The sequence below is a fragment of the Miniopterus natalensis genome, chromosome 9, assembly GCF_054644295.1.
Source record: "Miniopterus natalensis isolate mMinNat1 chromosome 9, mMinNat1.hap1, whole genome shotgun sequence".
Taxonomy (NCBI): Eukaryota; Metazoa; Chordata; class Mammalia; order Chiroptera; family Miniopteridae; genus Miniopterus; species Miniopterus natalensis.
In genome coordinates, this window is record NC_142089.1 from 38954332 (window position 1) to 38974731 (window position 20400).

The 20400-nt window shown below is 42.7% G+C and overlaps 1 protein-coding gene across 1 annotated transcript in view; it reads left to right on the forward strand.

Annotated features, from left to right (window-relative positions):
* Positions 1-20400, forward strand: part of ROR1 (ROR family WNT receptor 1) — a 141920-nt gene that overhangs the window by 25952 nt on the left and 95568 nt on the right. Inside the window, exons 2-3 of the mRNA XM_016208418.2 lie at positions 168-455; positions 1100-1130. Of these exons, the coding sequence (XP_016063904.2) occupies positions 168-455; positions 1100-1130 (319 nt within the window). The remainder of the gene's footprint in view (positions 1-167; positions 456-1099; positions 1131-20400) is intronic.

Genomic DNA, 20400 nt, shown 5'->3' on the forward strand with positions numbered 1-20400 from the left:
TCACGGGGTCTTGGCAAATGGATACTTTCGTGCCTTGTCTGTCTCCACGGTGCTGCTCCTGTTCAGTCTCTGTAGTCCCGGGGCACCGTGCTATGGATTGGGGGTACTTGGAGGTGCTGTCCAGCTGTCTGAGCCTCTCACCTGCCTCCTGCGCCCTGTGCTCACAGATTCTTACCTGACCCTTGACGAACCCATGAATAACATCACCACGTCCCTGGGGCAGACGGCCGAACTGCACTGCAAAGTCTCTGGGAATCCGCCTCCCACCATCCGCTGGTTCAAAAACGATGCGCCTGTGGTCCAGGAGCCCCGGAGGATCTCCTTTCGGGCGACCAACTATGGCTCTCGGCTGCGGATTAGAAACCTGGACACCACCGACACCGGCTACTTCCAGTGCGTGGCGACTAACGGCAAGAAGGTGGTTTCTACCACTGGAGTCTTGTTTGTCAAGTTTGGTAAGCAGCCTCCTACTGGGGTTGGCTTTGGCCCTCAGCCTCTGTTGGGGTGAGGAGGGAGGGAGGGAACATGTGCTGAGAATGTACTGCGTGCCCAGTTGTGCCCATTTTACAAATAAGTAAACCAAGGCCCAGTAGTTACCTCCCGTGCTCAGGGTTGCCCAGCTAAGTAACCAACAGAGCAGGGGTGGAATCCAGATGTGTCTGAGCCCACAGCCGCCGCTCTGTGCAGTGAGGGAGAAGTTGGAAAGATTCGCAGCACACGTACCCCTTTTCTGTCCAGCGGCCATCAAAGGCCCTGCCGTGGCCAGTGGCCAGTTGCCCCGGAGTCCGGCGCAACCACTCATCCTCCCGTTGGAAACTCCCTGGGTCCTGCCAGGACGCCTACTCTACTGACTCATTTTTCAGCACTTGTCTTAGCATTTTTCAGGCCTGAACTGTGAGATAGAGACAAGTTCTCACTGGTATGCTGTTTTGTAGAGGTGGTTGGGCGGGGGGGCTGGAGCAAAAGGATAAATCCCAGAAAAATAAATATCACCCCAGGAGATTTGAGAACTTTAATCTGTAATGGTTTGACTGTACCCATGCTCACTGTCCAATAACCCAGACTGACTGTTTCTTTTGTTTTTCTTTCATTTCTTCAGGCCCCCCTCCCACTGCAAGTCCAGGAGCCTCGTAAGTACTTTTATTTCCTTCCTTGTCATTTCTGTTTCTCCAGAGATTTCTAGGGCAAAGGCAATGTTGTCCACTGCTTGGGCCAAAACACGATGTTTCCAGATTTCATTCCAGTTTGCGCGGCCCTCATTCCTTTTTGCTTTTTCTCTGATATGAAGATCCACAGGAGACTAGCATTGGCAGTAATCGCAGGCGTGGTGTTGGTTCTGAACGATCAAAGCAAAAATCTGCTTACATTTACTATTTGAAAATGAATCTAACATTATTTACAACAGTGGATTTGGTTAAATCAAACAAACAAAAAATGATATGGTGCTGTCTTAAGAACTTGACTCTGGCCTTTAGCTTGAAAGGGTCTAGTCTATGTTTCTGCAAGCATGTCCGATGCGTTGGTCACTGACAGGTCAACAAGGAGGTGTTCATTTATTTTTATTCCCTTTAAAGAACTCAGAGGCCAAAGCTCTGACTCACACAGGGGGAGAAAGCACTGTGCCTGGGTGGAGAGTTACATGAAGTTTGATTCATTTTGAATCCGTTGTTAACGGAGTCTAAAGATCCAGTTTTTTTCACTAACACTATTATTAATACATTTGCCCTTTTTCCTGGCTAAGGGATTCTGTTCTTTCACTCCATAAGTATCCATTTGGGGTATTTTTAATGTGTATTTTTATTTGGGGGGGGAGACCCATTTATTAAAACTCTTGCTTTGCAAGAAAATATATTTCGTATGTTGTAGACTTCTGAAATAAGTTTCACTGGGTTCTGCCATGAGAGCATCAAAATCTCTGACCTGGACTATACCCGTGGCAAACATAACAGCCACTTTATTTGCTCTAATCCCCACTGTGCCACTAATTACAATGTGGGATATTTTAATATATTTGTGTGTGCCTGGAGGCCCAGTGGCCCACAATCCCATTAATAAAATAGGTAATGGGTAAAAAATAAACGTTGGCCATCAGCCACACTGTTCTGCTATTTCATCAGTTGGTTAAAGGCAACTGTAAAAGAAATATTTAAAATCACCAAGTGCTAATTGCATTCTACTTGCCCAGGTAGAAAATGTTGATTGATCTAAAATAGGTCACAAGTTTGGTTGGTCTGCCTTGCATTTCTTAAAGTTAATCTTTTTTTAAAATGATCTCACAATTGATTGATACATGGAATCCTTTTGAAGTCTTATTTAAACAAAGATTACAACTTTTGTTACTTGCTGTAAAAATACTTCCCACCCGGGTTCCTTATTTGTTCCTCTTAATCTGTGTTTCAAATATGGTTGATAATCTGTATCCCAGGTTGATTAATGTGCTTTTCACTAATCTGCCTTTATTATTAAGCACTGGGTGGTTGACTTTCTACCTGTTGTATTTGTACCAGAAAGTTCCCTTTTTTATTATCAAAATTCTTTTCAAACACTGATATGACCTTTCTTTTTAAGTTTTACTTTGCTGCTACCTTTCTGATAAACCCAGTTTGTCTCACATGGTTTTTAATTTTACACAAAGATAGTACAGTAAGTAGTTCCCGCTTATCCATGGGAGGTACATTCTAAGACCCCCTGCTGGATGCCTGACACCAGGTAGCAGTGAACCCTTATATGATGTTTTTTCCTGAACATACATACGGCTTCTCCTTGGCATATCCAAATGTCACTACACTTACACTTTGGGGCCATTGTTAAGTACAATAAGGGTTACTTGGCCACAAGCACTGGATACCAGGTCTGTCGATCCGATCACCGAGATGGCTACTGAGTGACTAGCAGGCAGGTAGCATGTACAACATGGATACACTGAACTAAGGGGTGATTCACGTCCAGACAGGATGGAGACGAGAGGAATGGCATGGAATTTAAAGCTTATGAATTGTTAATTTCTGGAATTTTTCATTTAATATTTTTGGACCAAGATTAACCCATGGTAACTGAAACCATGGAAAGCAAAATTGCAGATTAGGGGGGCTACTGTGTACCACCCTCATGAGCTGTTTACAGAGAGGGTATTGAAGTCCTTAAAGATGCTTAAGCATAGCTAAAAGTATCCTTTGCTGTCAGGCACCTCTGTTTTATCTTAGCTGTCCAGTTACCCATCGTGTTAGTCAGCAAGAGCATGAAATGTCTAGTTGCCATTTTTGCCAGGAGGGAGCTACAGTAAGATGCAGTTGCTGTTGGAAATCCCAAGGAGCTTTGGGCCGTTCAGTCTCCATCCTCACTGTGGCATTGCCAGTTGGCATTTTGACACCCCTTTTTTCTCTTTCCCTTAGAAACCAATGGCATATCCTACTTTTTTCTCTCAGCTGCCACTACTTAACCCTGTCTCTAAGAGTTCCTCTCTTCCTAAGTCTAATTCACAAGTAGAATGCCAGTTCCCATTCCTACCCTCAGAGTCCCCAACAAGCAGCCAAACCTCACTACAATGGGACAGGTAGCCACGGGGTATAAATATCATAATCTTTAGCACTGCTCCGAAAGCCTTTTGTTAAACTGCACAGTGCTTTTTCCAAGATAGAAGTGAAGTGCAGTCAAAAAATTGCTGTTTAGCTGAAGGTGGCACAGCAGAGTTACTGTAAGGAGATCAGATGCAAGTCCATGGCACAACCCTAACGTTTAACACAGTGAAATCTATGTGTATGAAACATGGTGAGATCTAAGTGCCTTTTGAGGCCACAGGGCTGGCAACACAGCCCCCAACTGGGAAAGGCTTATCCCTCACGACTGTGGCCCAGGAAGACAAAGCATGTGAGGTACCTGTCACTCCCTGTAGGGACTGCATTAGCTGGTCACATGAAGCTCACAGGATGGCATTTTTAGTTTGTGGCAGGAGCAAGTTTGAGACATTAGTAGTTTGGCTTCTGTTCATAGCTTCGGGCTTTATTTTCTTCTGTCATTGCTGGGTCCTGGCCCACCTCTAACAATTCCAGGGCCTGGGGCATGAGTACAAGAGGAGGCCCACATACCGCACGTCTAAATATTTAAAAGTTATAAATCAAGCCAGCAAACTGTTAGATGAAATATGTTCTATCCTCCCACGTTGACAAATATACCTTCAAAATGACAGAATAAAAAATATGTGCAGAGTTATGGTTTTTATCTGACTGAAAGCCAGGAACTATCAAAAGACTACTTTAATGATTATTATGCGTTTCTTGGTGTTCTGTTAATGGGCCAGAGATATGATAGGTTGTAGATTGTAGATTGATAATTTGTAGGTTGTTATATATTAGTTCCATTAAAATTTTTTTATGGCTTTCATTTCTGCAAAATGACTACCTATGTTGTTTTACACAAGTTTTACACATAGTGTGTATTTTTTTGACAACAGTACCAAATGAGACAAACTTTCTTGAGTCATTGCAATTCTTACTTCTTAAAACTAATTATAATTTAGAGAAACTATGCTTCCCGGAGCCAGTAGCAACTATAATTCTCAATGAAATTCCTAAAGCAATACCAAATTTGCTAAGAATTTTAGCAGGTGTACTAAGAAGTTTGTACGTTGTGTTCAAATAGAGTAATGGGGTCATATGATAAATAATCATTATTGCAGAATATATTCAAAGTATAATTTCATTATAAAATCAGTATCATGCTTTATACATTATCCTATATGCGTGCAAACTGAAGAGCAATATGAATTGTTTAATGTGTTAGTTTTCTAAGGCTGCCATAATAAACTACCACATTGAATGGCTTAAACAGAAATGTATTGTCTACAGTTCTGGAGGCTCGAAGTGGGAGATCAAGATGTTAACAGGGTTGGTGCCTTCTGAGGGCTGTGAGGAAGAAGCTCTTCTGGTGATTTGCCAGCATTATTTTAAAATATATATATTTTTATTGATTTTAGAGAGAGGAAAGGAGAGGGAGATAGAGAGAGAAAAACATTGAAGTGAGAAAGAAACATCCATCTGTTCCCTCCTGTACACACCCCGACTGGGGACTGAACACACAACCGGCATATGTGCTCTGACCGGGAATCGAACCAGTGACCCTTTGGTGCACAGGATGACACTCAACCAACTGAGCCGTACCGGCCCAGGTTGCCAGTATTCTTGGCTTCTAGAGGCATCACTGTAATTTCTGCCTTGATATTCACATGGCGTTCTGCCTGTGTGTATGTCTCCGAGTTTCTGTTTTTTATGAAGACACCAGTTCATATGGTATCAGGACCCACCCCAATAGCCTCACTGGAACTTGAATACCTCTATAAAGACCCTATTAACAAGCAACGTCGCTTTCCGCGGTACTGAGTATTAGAACTTGAACGTATAGATTTGGGGGGGGGGGGACAATTCCACCCATAACACTTTATATTGAAAAATTTTTCTCAGCCATGTGAAACTCTTGCAAATAGTACGCTAATTTATGAGAACTTTCAGAAGCGCTGGTTGCAATATGAAGAAAAGCAGGGAAATGGATACTTGGTAAGAATAGGAATGACTGTTTGTTGTGTAAGAGTCTATGGCATTCAAGCTGGGAGGAAGAATCTGAGAAATGGATGAAGTCATCTCTTGCCTTGTTGGGATGCCAGTGCCGCGGCGCACAGACCGTCCCAGTTACCCAGGCACGGGGCAGGAGGCGCAGGGGGGCCTGGGGCCAGAGCAGCGCGGGGCACAGGAGCGGGCGGTAAAGGTTGGGGGCTGCTGTGCCAGCCCCGAGTGCCAGCCCCTGGGGGCAGGGGTTCCCACGCGTACGCTTCCCTCTCATCGAAGTGTTTTCTGTGCACCTTCGGCTGTGGGCTCAGGGCAGCAGTTGGCTTTGTTGCTATTGTCCTTCCTCTCCCCCCTCCTCCTCCTTCCCTTCCTGCCCCCCCTTTTCTTCTACAGTTTCACCGAGACATAGTTCACATAGTATAAAATTCCCCATTAGAAGCGTTAAACTCAGTGTTTTTAGTATAGTCACAGAGTTGTATTACTGCTATCTGTGTTACTACTATCTTACTTTAGAACATTTTTGTCACCTCAAAAATAAGCTCCTCTCAGGCCCCGGTAACCTCTACTCTGCTTCCTGTCCACGGGTTTGCCTGGCCTAGATACGTCACATCACTAACATCTTACAATATTTGTTCTCTTGTATCTGGCTATTTTTACTTACCATGATGATTTCGGGGTTAATCTACATTATAGCATGCATCACTTTTTTTTTTTTAGAGACATAGATATTTTAATTCTGTTAAAAACTTTATGATACAATTTTTTTTCATTGTACAAAATATTACAGATGTCCCCTTTTTTCCCCATTCACCCCTTCCACCCCACACCCTCTCCTCTCCCCTCCCTCCCCAGGCCTTGGCCACACTATTGTCTGTGTCCGTGGGTTATGCATATATGCATATAGATTCTTTGGTTAATCTCACCCTCCCATCCTCCCCTACCTTCCCTCTGAGATTCATCAGTCTGATCCATGCTTCCATGTCACTGTGTCGTCCTTTTAATGGCTGAATAATATTCATTTTTTGACTATACCATATTTTGTTTTATCCATTCTTCTGTTAATGGATATTTGGGTAGCTTCCGCTTATTGCCTACTCTGAATAATGCTGCACTGATCGTTCCTATATGAGTTTTTTGGGGGGGGGGGGTTTAGTTTGCTTGGGTATATACCTAGGGATGGAATTCCTAGGGCATGTGGTAATTCTGTTTAACTTTTTGAGGAACTGCAAAACTGTTTTCAAAAGGAGCTGCTCCGTTTTATATTCCTCCATGGAATGTATGTAGGTTCTAATTTCTTCACAGCTTCTCCAATGCATATTTTCCCTCTATTTATTTTTTATTATTATAACCATTTTAGTGGTTGTAAAGTTGTATTTTATTGTGTTTCTGATTTGCATTTTCCTAATGATGAATGGTATTGAGCATCTTTTTATGTACTTGTTGGCCATTTATATATTCCTGGAGAAATGTTTGTTCAAATTCCCTGCCCATTTTTTTAATTAGGTTTTTTGTCTTTTTTGTTTTTAATTTTTAAATTTTATTTTTGTTTAAAATATCACAGATGTCCCTTTTTCTCCCCAATGCCCTGTTCCACCCCATCCCACCCCCCTCCCCAGTCCCTCTCCCCACCATTGTCCGTGTCCTTGGGTTGAGCATATACGCATATAAATTCTTTGGTGACTCTCTCCCCCTCCACCCACCCGCCCCCCTCCATCCCTCTGACATTCGTCGGTCTCATCTATGCTTCCATGTCATTGAATCTATTCTGCTCATCAGTTTATTAAGTTCTTTAGATTCCACATATAAGTGAGATCATGTGGTATTTGTCTTTCGCTGCCTGGCTTATTTCACTCAGCATCATTTTCTCCAGGTCCACCCATACTGTCCCAAAGGGACAGCTGCATGGTACTCCATGGTGTAAACGTCCCACAGCTTTTTTATCCACTCATCTACTGATGGGCACTTGGGCTGTTTCCAGATCTTAGCTATTGTAGGTTATTTGTCTTTTTATTCTTGAGTTGTAAGAGTTCTTTACATATGTTAGATGCTCTACTATTATACAATACATGATTTACAAATATTTTCTTCCATTCTGTGGCTACCTTTTCATTTTCTCAATAGTGTTCTTTGAAACAAAATTTTTTAATTTTGATGAAGTTCAGTTTATTTTTTTATTTGGTTGGTTGTGCTTTTGAGAAAGCATTGCCTAATCCAAGGTCACAAGGATTTACTCCAATCTCTTCTAAGAGTTTTAGTTTTATAGCAGAGATGAGTACATATGGAAATATACTACGATGACATTTGAGGATGACTTAAAGGAAGTGAGAAAGCAGTGCTTCCAAATTCCTGGTGGGTATTAATCTTTGTAATTCAGGATCAACAAATTAGAATTCCTGGAAATTCTCAGAAATTTCTAAAATCGTAAGATACATTTACTTGCATGTTTCTAATTAATTATGATTTTCTATAATAATAAACAGTGAATCATTTTTCTCTGATACTGGAAAGTTTTTGTAAAGTAAAATTCAGTATAATTAAAGAGTTTTTGTTTTATAGTTTTAGCTTTTATATTTAGATTTTTGTCCATTTTGGGTTAATTTGTGTATATGGTATGAGGTAGGAATACAGATTCATTTTTTTGCATATGGAAATCCAGTCATCCAACATCATTGGTGGAAAAGACTATTCTGTACCCATTGTCTTGACAACCTGTTAAAAACCAATTGACTAAAAATGTGTTTATTTCTGGACTCTCAATTTTACTCCATTGATCTATGTGCCTATCCTTATGCCAGTTTCTCATTGTCTTTTTGTTGTTGTAACATACTTTTTTTTTTAAATTAAATTTATTGGGGTGACAATGGTTAATAAGATTATATAGGTTTAAAGTGTACAATTCCTCATAGGCTCGATTGGTAGGTTTGGAGTAAGTTTTGAAATCAGAAGATGTGAGTCCTCTGTATCAGTCAGTGTTCCACTGGAAAAACAGAGCCGGTTAAATTTTATATGTATACAGATATAAAGAGATTTATTGTAAGGAATTGGCTTATGCGATTGTGTAGACTGGCTAGCCAAGTTTGAAATCCACAGGGCAGAGTGTCAGGAGGGGCTGGCTAGACACTCCTGGCCAGATGCTCACCTGCATTCCACAGGTAGAATTTCATCTTCCTCAGGAAAACTTTACTCCTGCACTTAATGCCTTTTGACTAATCCAGTCAGGCTCACTCACTCTTTTATCCTAGATGCCCTCCTACAATTCATCAACTGATTATAGACGTTAATCACATCTACAGAGTACCTTCATGTTTGACGGAATTACTGTGGACTATATCTTGCCAAGTTGATACATAAAACTGATCATCAGCCCTGGCCAGTGTGGCTCAGTTGGTTGGGTATGGAGGGTTGCTGGTCCCATTCCCAGGCAGGGCAGATGCCCAGGTTGCAGACTTGATCCCCTGGGGTGGGGGGAGGGACGCAGCTGATCATTGTTACACTCTCACATAGAAGTTTCTCTCTTTTGCCTTCCTCTCTCTCTAAAAATCAATAAACTATTCTTTAAAGAAACCAACTGATCATCATATCCTCCAACACTGTTCTTTCTCAATAATTTTTTTGGCTATTCTGGTCTTGCATTTCCGTATGACTTTGGAGGTCAGCTTGTTCAATTTTGACAAGACGCCAGCTGGGATTTTGGTAGGGACTGCATTATATTTGTAGATCAATTTGGGGAGCATTGTTATCTGAATAACATTAAATCTTTAATCCATAAAATGGGGTGCCTTCTCATTTATTTAATCTCTTTCAAGGGTATTTTGTAGATTTTAGTTTACATGTTTTGCTCTTTTTATGTTAAATTTATTCCTATTTTATTGTTTCTTGTGCAATTGTAAATGTAATTGTTTTCCTAATTTCATTTTCAGATTATTTATTGACACTCTGTTGAAATACAACTAATTTTTGTTTTTGTTTTTGTCTTTTAAATATATCTTTATTGATTTCAGAGAGAGGAAAGGAGAGGGAGAGAGAGAGATAGAAACATCAATGATGAGAGAGTCATTGATCGAGCCCACAACCCAGGCATGTGCCCTGACCGGGAATAGAACCCCAATCGCCTGGAGCCTAGGTCGATGCTCAACCGCTGAGCCACGCCCTGCTGGGCCTAATTTTTGTGTATTGATCCTATATCCTGCACTCTTGCTGAGCTCTTTTATTAGCTCTAATAGTCTGTGTGTGTGTTCCTTAGGATATTCTATCTATAAGATCATGTCATCTGTAAATAGATATTATTTCACTTCTCTCTTTTCAATATTGATGCCTTTTTCCCCTGCCTAATTACTGTGGCTAGAACCTCCAGTGCAGTGTTGAACAGAAGTAGTGAAAACTGGCATCCTGTCTTTTTTCCTAATCTTAAGGGGAAAGCTTTCGTGATTCTAGCTATAGGTTTTTCATAGATACCCTTTATCAAGTTGAGAAAGTTCTCTTCTATTCCTATTTTCTTGAGTGTTTTTTAATATAAAAGGATGTTGGATTTTGTCAAATGCTTTTTCTTTGTCTATCAAGATGATTATGATTTTTCTGTCCTTTATTATATTAATGTGTATTACATTGATTGATTTTTTTTATGTTAAGCTAAGCTCACATTCCTGGAATAATTTCTACTTGGGCAAGGTGTATAATTCTTTTTTAGATGTTGCTGGATTCAGTATGCTAGTATTTTGTTGAAGATTTTTGCATCTGTTTATAAAAGATATTGGTCTGTAGTTTTCTTTCCTTATGATGTTTTTGTCTAGTTCTGATTACAAGTTAATACTGGCCTCTTACAATGAGTCGAAGAGGAATCTCTCATCTTGTATATTTGGAGAAGAGTTGTGAAGGATTTGTGATAATTATTCTTTAAATGTTTGGTAAAATTTACCAATAAAACCATTTGGGCCTGAACTTTTCCTTGTAGGAAGTTTCAAAATTACTAACTCAACTTCTTTACTTGTTTTAGGTCTGTTTAGATTTTTCTATTCTTCTAAGATTTGTAGTTTGTATCTTTCTAGGAATTTGTCCAATTCATTTAGATTATCTAAGTTGTTGGCACAGAGTTGTTCATAGTTTCCCTTATCATTCTTTTAATTTCTGTAGTATAAGTAACAGTATCTCTTATGTCTGATTTTAGTAACTCATATTTTCATTTGAATTTTTTTTTCTTGGCCAAGATTAGCTTGTCTAGCTAAAGATTTGTCAATTTTATTGATTTTTTTTCTTCAAAGAGCTACCTTTTATTGAAAGTGGACATTTAAATAATGCAATGTGGCAATTCTCAAAATCAGATCACCTCCTCTTTGATGTTGCTGTGTGCTGTTGCTGTTGTTAGGTGACTTTCCTGAACGAATTCACTGCAGCCTGTATTCCCTGTCATGTGCAGCTCCTGAAGTCTCTGCTGAGTTAGCTTAGTGGTCAGCAGACAATTAGACAGAGATTTCCTTAAACCAGTAAGTCTATATGTGGAATCTAAAGAACAAAATAAATGAACAAACAAAACAGAAACAGACTCATAGATACAGAGAACAGACTGATGGCTGACAGAGGGGGGGTGGTTTGGGGGGCTGGGTGAAAGAAGTGAAGGGATTGAGAAGTTCAAATTGGTAGTTACAGAATAGTCATGGGGAATATAAAGTACAGCACAAGGAATATAGTCGACAATATTGTAATAACTATGTATGGTGCCAGGTGGGTACTGGAAATATCAGGGGGAACACTTTGTAAAGTATATGATTGTCTAACCACTGTGCTGTACACCTGAAACTAACACAAAATAATATTGAATGCAAACTGTAATTGAAAAATAAAATTTAAAAATAATTTAAAATATCTTCTGCCCTATTAGGGCCCTTCCTCCCTTAGGACTTCCCATTTGGAATAGATTCCCAACTCCTTGCCCTGGCTCCCTGCCTACTTCTGTGGCCTCCCCTTGTCCCGCTCCCACCTCAATCATTCAGCTCCAGCCATGCTGACCGTGCTTCTGTTCCTTGGACACCCAGGCTTGTTCTGAGGCTTTAGGGTTTCTGTGCTAGCAGGTCTCTCTGTCTGGAAGGTTTTGCTCTGAAAGCTTTCTATGACACCCTCCTTCTTGTCATTCAGCTCTCACCTAAAATGTCACCTCCTCAGAAATGACCCCTGAATCTATGGTAGCCCCAGTCACTTTCTGTCTTATTACCCTTCTTCATTTATATCAGGGCATTTGTCACTACCTAGCATTTTTGTTTTATTCACTTGTTCATTTTTCTGCAAAATAAGCTCCCTGAGATCAGGACCTTGTCTGTTTCATGTACCACTCTCTCCCCAGTCTTAGGACATAGCCAGAATTCAATAAATACTCACTAAAAAAAAGAAAGAAAAGAAAAGAAAAACGGCATCTAAGGGTCCTCTTCTAGGAGATGGTGATAACAGTACTTATCTCAGGGTTGTCGTTAGCAGTAATGGGACAATGAATATAAGGTACTTAGCACCTGGTGAAACTTCATAAGTTTCAGATGAGTGAGATAATATTTGTTGACTGACTTCATTATCTCACCTGCCTTATGACAGATGGCAAATCCTAGCATGGAGCCTGGTGTAAAATTAAGTTTCATGAATTTAAGTTGTATTTCTTTTCCTTCATCCTCTGAGGCCTCCTTCAGAATCAGTCTATAAAGAGGACATGGTGGACAAAAGTATCTGTCCCATAGGATTATTGTGAAGATTAAATGAAATAATAAGATAATGTGTGTAAAGTACCTAGCCCTGTGCTTGGCTTATTAAGAGCTTAGGTTACTAACATCATCATCATCATCACTATCACCACCACCACCACCATCATCATCATTGCTATCGGAGCAAAGAGATCATGCCTTCTTTCCAGCTGGAGTCCTTCTGGACAACATTCCCTGCTGTAAACTCCAATAAGATGCCTTGAAGCCTTTATTTCTTTTTCTCTTATTGGCCTTTGGCTAAAGTCCCTTTCTGCAGAAAGACAAAGTGACCAGCTTTTGATGAATTCTTTCCTTCTCTTATCTGCTTCCAAGCCTCAGCCACAGTGAGGAAGTGTAGCTGGGTGCTGGCCCAGCCCAGGAAGTGATAATGTAATTTCCAACTCAAGATAAACTCAAGGATAACTTTCAACATAGATACTCAGGCAGCGCGAGGGCGGAGGTGCCTTGCAGGGGGAGACCGGGAAGTCATTCAGCAGCGGGGCCAGGACGCATGTGTGGGGGGGCACCGCTCCAGTGAAGTAGCTGACCTCCGTGTCTTCATCAAACTGCCTGAGACCCAGAGAAGGGCGGATGGAGGGAATGCGGAGAGATTAGATAAGAAGGATTTCCCAATCCCAGTGGGAGATAGTTCTAAAAGTACAGAAGGTTAAAAAGCCAAGCTCTTATATCCCAATCCACCCCCGTCACTCAACAATTCCCACTGAATGAATAGGGTGTGGAAAGCTTCCAATTAAAACGATGCTTGTGAATATTGGCAAACATATCCTTGTGTGCAGGGCACATTCAAAGAGAGAAGAGGGAAGATAAGTCCTTGCTTTCTAGGAGCACGCATTCTGCAAGCTTGTCCACCGGGCTGTGGGCTTCTCAGCCGATGTGTTAGTCATGATCGTATCTCCACACCTAGCCCGCCACCTGGTACGTAGCGGATACTCAACAAATGTGTGTTAAATTGAACATCAAGAGTCTCTGTCCTGAAATCTTTTCTCCGCATATGACAAGGTTTTATTCATTTGCTCAACACATTTTTATCAAGCTCCTTCTATGTTCCAGGCCTCTGATTCTTAGAAGATGTTTTTAAGCCATACATGTGGGTGCCAGGCAACACAACCGATCTAAAAGTCCTCATTCTACACCATTTACACTTCCCCTTTCCGCGTTTATGAGTATTAACACCAGCTTCTGCTATAAGTTACAGAGCAAGTGCTTTTCAAGCGTTCACCCAACTCTGGCTGTGGGTGAACCGAAAATGCCAGAGGAATCAGAGTGCGGTTTATAGCACTGCTTCTCAAATTGTAATGTGTGTATAAGTCACCTGGGGGTGTTGTTAAAGGGTAGGTCTAGGGCCTGAGGCTCTGCATTTCTAACTGGTCCCAGCAGGTGCTGATACAGCTAGTCCACATGCTTTGAGAAGCAAGGATTTAGACAAAAGTTACAGGTCTGGGTTCTAGTTCCCTATTATCACTAGCCAGTGACCCTGGGCATATTGCTGACCTGCTTTAGATCCCAGTTCCTTTATTTGCAAACTGAAGAGCTTGAATTTAGTCTCACCGAAGAGTTACTCTAACTCTAAGTTTTATGACTCATTGAAACTCAGTTTGCTGTTTTCTTTATTTATAGTAAGACCTCTTCAAGTTCTGGATCTCATGCCATTTGCTCTTGGGCTCTCCTTCTCTGCTCTGAGGTGTTAATAGTCCTTTTTTATCTACCATGTGCTTGCATCCTGCCCATTCCGAGCATGATGTTGTGCAGTTAGGTCAGTCAGTGAGAATGATTTTACAGAGAACTCCCACACGGGAAACCCCCGCCAGCACCATCACCGAGTTCTGAAGGGGTGAGGCAGTGTGGCTTCCTGGGTCAAGGGGAAAAAACTATGGGTTTTGCTCTTTAGTAGCAGGCTCTGTTTATATCCTACTAAAGAGAGCAGCATTTTCCTCCCATATTTCTCCACTGGCCTCCTGCCTGGTAGGCCGAGTGGCTCTGTGTGAGGTTGAGCAAAGGGGCTGCGGCAGGAGGCAGGGTGATGTAGTGGTGGACACAGCCTTCTGATGCCTTCAGGTGGGTGTTTTTAAATGCCGATCAGATGATCTTGTTGCCTCGCTAACAGGCCCTGAGGGTTGATGGGAAAATGAGGACACTGGTTTGCATGTGTGACTTGTGAATACAGGTTCATTATTGAGTTACACACTCAGAGTTTTCTAAGGGAAACAACCAAATCTTACAACAAACAGTTAATGAAATGTTAAGAATAAGCTTGACTGTGTTAAAGGGTAGCTAAGCACAATGATGTATTCTTTGCATAAATGACGTAATTTGCATTTGATTTTTTTCAGCTTAATGTTCATGTTTCTTCTCTCTTTGGTCTCTGGTCTGATGTTTATAATCAGTGTCAGTGCTCACAATTTCTCATTGCTTCTGTCTCCCTCAAACTCACACACACACACACACACACACACACACACACACATACACGTTCATATTTATATATGCTCCCAAAGCAATAGCAAGGGTCCCATAATCTTGGGCACTGCTTCTCAACTCAAATTATCCATTAAAATTACCCAAAGAGCTTTAAAAATTACTCATACCCAGGCTTCTCCTCAGACAAATTAAATCAAAATCTCACAGGCTGATGTCCAGACATGATGTTTTATCAAACATGGATGGATTCTGAAACCATTAAGTTATTTCTTGTGAATGCAGCCAGATTTGAGCACCATCCTCTCCTACCCCCCTTCTTGCCTGAAGGAGGCTTGCATTAGACTGCCCAGTTCTAAAATATTGTAGATACCAGAGGACTGGACGCAACAGAAACTCTGAGCCTGGATATCACATGCCTACTGCACCATCAGGACCCAAGCAGGAAAGCAGAACCAACTCTGAGAATTTAACTCGGGGAAATTAATGTAGGGAATTGGTTACACGGGTCATGGAATTGTAGAGAAGACAGGGATGGTGAAGCTACTTAAAGATCAGCAACAGATGGAAACCACAACCATGCCTACACTGGAGGGACAAAGAGCAGGGTGGTTTTTCCTGGAGCCTAGGAGGAGGGTCGCCTGTGGAGGCTGGAATGATGGCAAACCTGTTGTGTGGGCTCCGGGGCCATGAGAGGCGCTCTCACCTGTCTCCCAAGACTGAAAGCAGGCAGAGAAACAATGGGCCTTCGAGCTACCCGACACAGGAAGCCTGAGAATTGCAGCTGCAGAGGCCACTTCCCTTGTGGATGCTGAGCAGAGCGGGGTAGGGGTAGGGAATGATGCTGAGAGCACACGGCCCAACGCTAGCACCAGTACCCCAGAGTGACTTCCATGCCACTAGAGAGCTGGGGATGGAGGAAAGTGGGCTAAGAGGGAACCAAGTCAAAAAGAGTGTATTCAAAGTTGCTGACCCTGTCCAGCCTTCAGATGGAACCATCCAGTGGACAGTTTGTATTGTAGAACCGGGACCTAGGACAGAGGTCAGGAAAAAGTAAAAAAGTCAGGATTTCTAGCCATGAAAGGGTACTCTGATGGTTAGAGCACAGAGAAATTTGATGTTTGGGGGTCAAATGAGAAGCATTCTGTCAAACTTGGAACCTGGCTGGGGTGTTGGGAAGATGTGTGAGACATCTTCCAGTGCAGAGCCCCATCCCAGTCCCCAACCACATCCCTTTAGCCAAGAGAGATTTCCTTGGCTAAAACATTCCAGAACTCACAACTTCTCCAGAATAGTGCTTGTTTGAATCAGTATAGGGCTAAAAATAAGAATTCAAAATATGAGAACGTCAGATTTCAAAGCAGCATTCTGCAGGCTACATTTCCTCTTGGATTAAAAAATATACATGTGTGTGTGTGTGATTGGGTGATCATCCTGATTAAAGATAAAGGGTAAAATGCAAAGAGAAACCCCATGAAGCTGCAAAGTACAATGTTATTCTTTTAGATTAGGCTTCATCTGGAAACAGTGCACCACGTGGCAGGCAGATGCCGCAGAGGGTCAGGACAGTGGGAAGAGGCAGCCAGCGTAGCTCCCGTGTCTGAAGCCAGGGCAGCAAAGCGACTGGGAGACCATGGCTTTGAGTGGGTCCCGGGCTCAGCCTCCAAATAGCTACGGGTACCTGGCTCCCTGGGACATCTTCGTTGCTTTTGCTGCCCTTTTTTTGGTTGTGGTAAACTATACATTACAAAATTTACCATTTTAACCATTTTAAGTGTAAGTTCACAATGTTGTGCAACATCACCACTATCTAATTGCAGAACAGTTTCATCATCCTAAAGGGACACCCCAGGCCCATTAAGCAGTCACTCCCCATCTCTCCCTGACTCCCAGCCCTTGGCAACCACTAATCTGCTTTCCGTCTCTGTGGATTTGCCTTTTTTGCACATTTTATAGATGGAATCATGGAGTATGTGGCCTTTTGTGTCTGGCTTCTTTCATTTAGCATAATGGTTTCAGGATCCATCCGTGTTCTAGCCTGTATTTTCCCTGTTTTTTGATGACTTTGAAAGACTCCCTGGCATAGTAGTAGAAGGCCTGGCATAGCAGCCACGCAGACCTATGCATCTGAATTCCAGGCTCCTTTGAGTTTCTTTTTCTTGAGCAACAAAATGAGAATGTCCACCTCAGGAGTCCTTGGGCAAGTTCATTTGCTAATTTTAACTATTCATTTGCTAATTTGGCAAATATTAAACGAGCAGGTACTGTGTGCCAGGCCAAGGCTTTAGGAATACATGGGTGAACAGCACCAGGCAAGTTCTTTGTCCTTGTGGTACTTGCTTCTAGTAGGAGAAATAGACAAGCACAGAAAAAAATAAATATAATGGGAAGACTGGGTGATGTGCAGTTGTCTGGGGTTAGGAAAGGGCTGCTTTTAACAACTTGGTGAGCAAGTTTTCTGGTAAGAAGTTGAGTTGACATTTTAGCTGACATCTGAGGAATGGAATGAGCCAGGGTGTGAAGAGCTGCGGGAAGAAAGGCTATTCTAGGCAAGAAAACAGTAAGAGCTCAGGCCCTGAAGTAGATAAGAGTTTGGCACAATCATGTAATGGAAAGAGGGCCAATGTGGCCAGAACTGGGTGAGTGAGGGGTGGAAGGAATGACGTGAAGTTGAAAAGATAAGCAGAGGCCAAATCTTGTGGTGGTGTGTGGACATCAAAACGCAAGAGGGATGGAGCCATGAGAGGGTTTTAGCTGAAGGAGGGATATATTCTAATTTATGCTCAGAAGGCCACTCTGGCAGCTGTGTGGAAGCTGGGGAGGGTCTGGGCGGGAACTGGAAGACTAGTAAGGTGGCTGTTGTACTTGTCCACATGTGAAAATATGGTGGTTTGGTGACTTGGGCTAGGATGGAAATAAGTTGTTAAAAAGTAAGAAGAGCTGAGATGGCCTGGGGAGGAGACAAGTATGAAAGATGAAATCACTAGAAGTAAACAGAGTAAATGAAATCAAATGAAAAAATGTATGCAAAAATGCCTAACAGAGCCTAGGATGGAGCTGGTATTTAACTCTTGTCCTGTTCCCCACCCTCACCTACACATCCCCACGTACAGGCTCAGAAAGCCCGGTGGCTCTTTAACAAAGCCTATATGGGTCTTATCTTCATCTATGTTTTTTTGCTGTTAGGAATGAGTGGGAACTGCATGTGCATATAACTGTCATGGGGTAAAGAGAGCATAAATGACCATTCCCTATTCAACTGGAACACTCGGCCTCTTACAGCAGCCTTGGCCTTCAGCGGGTGACCTAAAAGTGGAGTTCTGTGGGATGAAGCACTTGGCCCTGTGCTAGGAGAGGAGGGGAAAGCAATAAAGAAGGTATTCCCTCCTTGTTCAGCTGCTAGAGCCCAGCCTGAAGGGCAGTCCCTTCCTCCGCTCTCCAGAAGCATTTGTGCTTCCCCAGTTTACACTGTTTTGTGGCCCAGGGTTTAATTCTCCAAGCAGGACCACTCATCTTTGTGTCCACTACCTCTGGCACAAAGAGGGCACTTGATTGAGATCTAAACAATCAATGAGTAACGGAACACACCAGTGCTGCCTGGCTTAGAGCAGAGAATCTTCTGGGGCTGCAGAATTACCTGTGAGGTTTTCTCTTCTGTAATCAATATATAGCATCAGCTCAAAGGTTCGTGAGGATTAAGTGTGATAACTTGCGTAATTTACTTAGCATGGTGCCTGGCACATAGTAAGCCCTCAATGGAAGTTTGCTATTTGTCCTGTTATTAGGGGTCGTTTTTTTGTGGCTTCTTCTTGTGGAGTTGTATATAAATGGCCCATGGAGACTCCTTCTGGGGCCCTGGATTGTGAGGGGAATGTGGGCCAGTCTCCAGGAAAGAAGGGCCCTGGTACCCAAAAGGCCCTCCAGTTCTCACTGTCACTAGGGACTTAAAAGTGGAATTAATAAAGTGCTGCAGGTTTGCTGCCAGCTTCTTTACGGGCTGATTTTCTGCGCGTCGTGTACCAGATGAGACATAAGGGATTGCAAATGTGAGTGGAAAGTGGGATATTGTTGGCCAGGGCCAATGTAAATATGTTTGTGGGGGAGGGCAGAACAAAGGCCCGAAGGCCTGATGCTGACAGAAACCATGTTATTGTTTAATATATGACTTCATCCTAGTAAAAATGATAGGTCCCTCAGGCCTGCCAGGGACCAGGAGAGCTGGGTTATCTGTACCTACACAGGGCGGGAGCCTCAGTGGGGCTGGCAGCCTGCATGTGACCTTGACCCAGCCCCTGCCCCCAAACCCTCAGGGGCTTAGTGAATGGTGCTCACCTTGGAGTCAGAAATTTAGAGCCCAGCTTTGCCAGGCACCAGCTTCAGCACAGCAGCCTCTGTTCCCCCCTAACGTAAATTCAGAAAACAACTGAATCCCCATAGACTAGTTGTGGTGAATAAACAAGAGAAATAAGATAAACAAGATTGAAAAGAAATGTGAACTTAAAGAGAGTCTTTGGTATTTGCACTAATCTCACCCACTTGTGAGCGCCCTCCCTGCCCCCAACGCAGGAAGCATTGCAATTCCCGGCTCCATCCCCAGCCTCCCCCCTCCTCACCCTGCCCTCTGCTTAGCTTACCTCCTTTATGTAAAGCTGTTTGATTTCATTAGGCCCTTTGCATGGGGTGTAAAGGTTGCTGGGCTCTGAAAGTGGAAGGCCAGGAAAACCTAAGAAAATATTGGCCACTCCAAGTCCTTCTTCTTGCCCAGCCAGCCAGAAGATCCCAGCTGCTCCTCTGCCTGCTCCTCCCCCTTCATCTGCCCCATTACTTTCTCCATTTCCCCATCATCAGTGGAGAGAAGGAAGCATAAGACTTTCATGGCAAAGGGGAACCTCCGTGAGCATCGAGAGGAAATTCTTAAGCAGTGAGCCGAAGCATTTATTCAATGCCATGAACATGGGGACCCAAGAACTGGACTTGGTGAAGCTTTCCAGTTTGCCACTCTCTTTCCATTTTCTTCCCCTGAAAGTTTCCACTGGAAATTCCCCAGCTTTGGTTTGAGCACTTGGCTCTGTAATCTTGGAGACATTCAGCATGTACCCCACAATTAAGACTTTGCAACTCCACGCAGTGTTTCTTAAGAGAAAGTTAGATGCAATTAGATCATTTGAAGATGGATTAGCCTGCCGTCTGCACAATATTAAGAAAAATCACGTTGGCAAATGACGGGGCCTCTTTGAAGAGCTCTGAAGGAAAGCCACTAATGAGCTCTACACTGGGTTTCCCCCCTGTTCCCGAAGGGTTAACACAATTTGTGGGAAAGGAAAAAATCCCCTGTGGTATTAAAATGCTGTGTCAGAGATTTGTAAGCTCTCCTTTGTAGCTCTGCCCCTAGGCCTGGCTCACTGCAGTTAGAGCAGGTTAATAAGAGCTCTGTTGCTGCCTGGCAGTTCCTAATGGGGTTTTGGTCTGGTGCCTGACCAGTGAAGAACAGTTATTATCGTTATTAGTATGATTATTATTAAAGTGCCGAGGAATTTGATTCAATAAGGTAAGGGACATCTGTTGTCCTTGCTTGCCCAGTGTCCATTCATCCTTCTTTTGACAAGAGCAGCTGGCTTCTCCTTCGGGAAAAACTGCCTCCCGTCTACTCTCAGGCCTGGTGGAGCTGGCTCTGTACCCAAATTGGG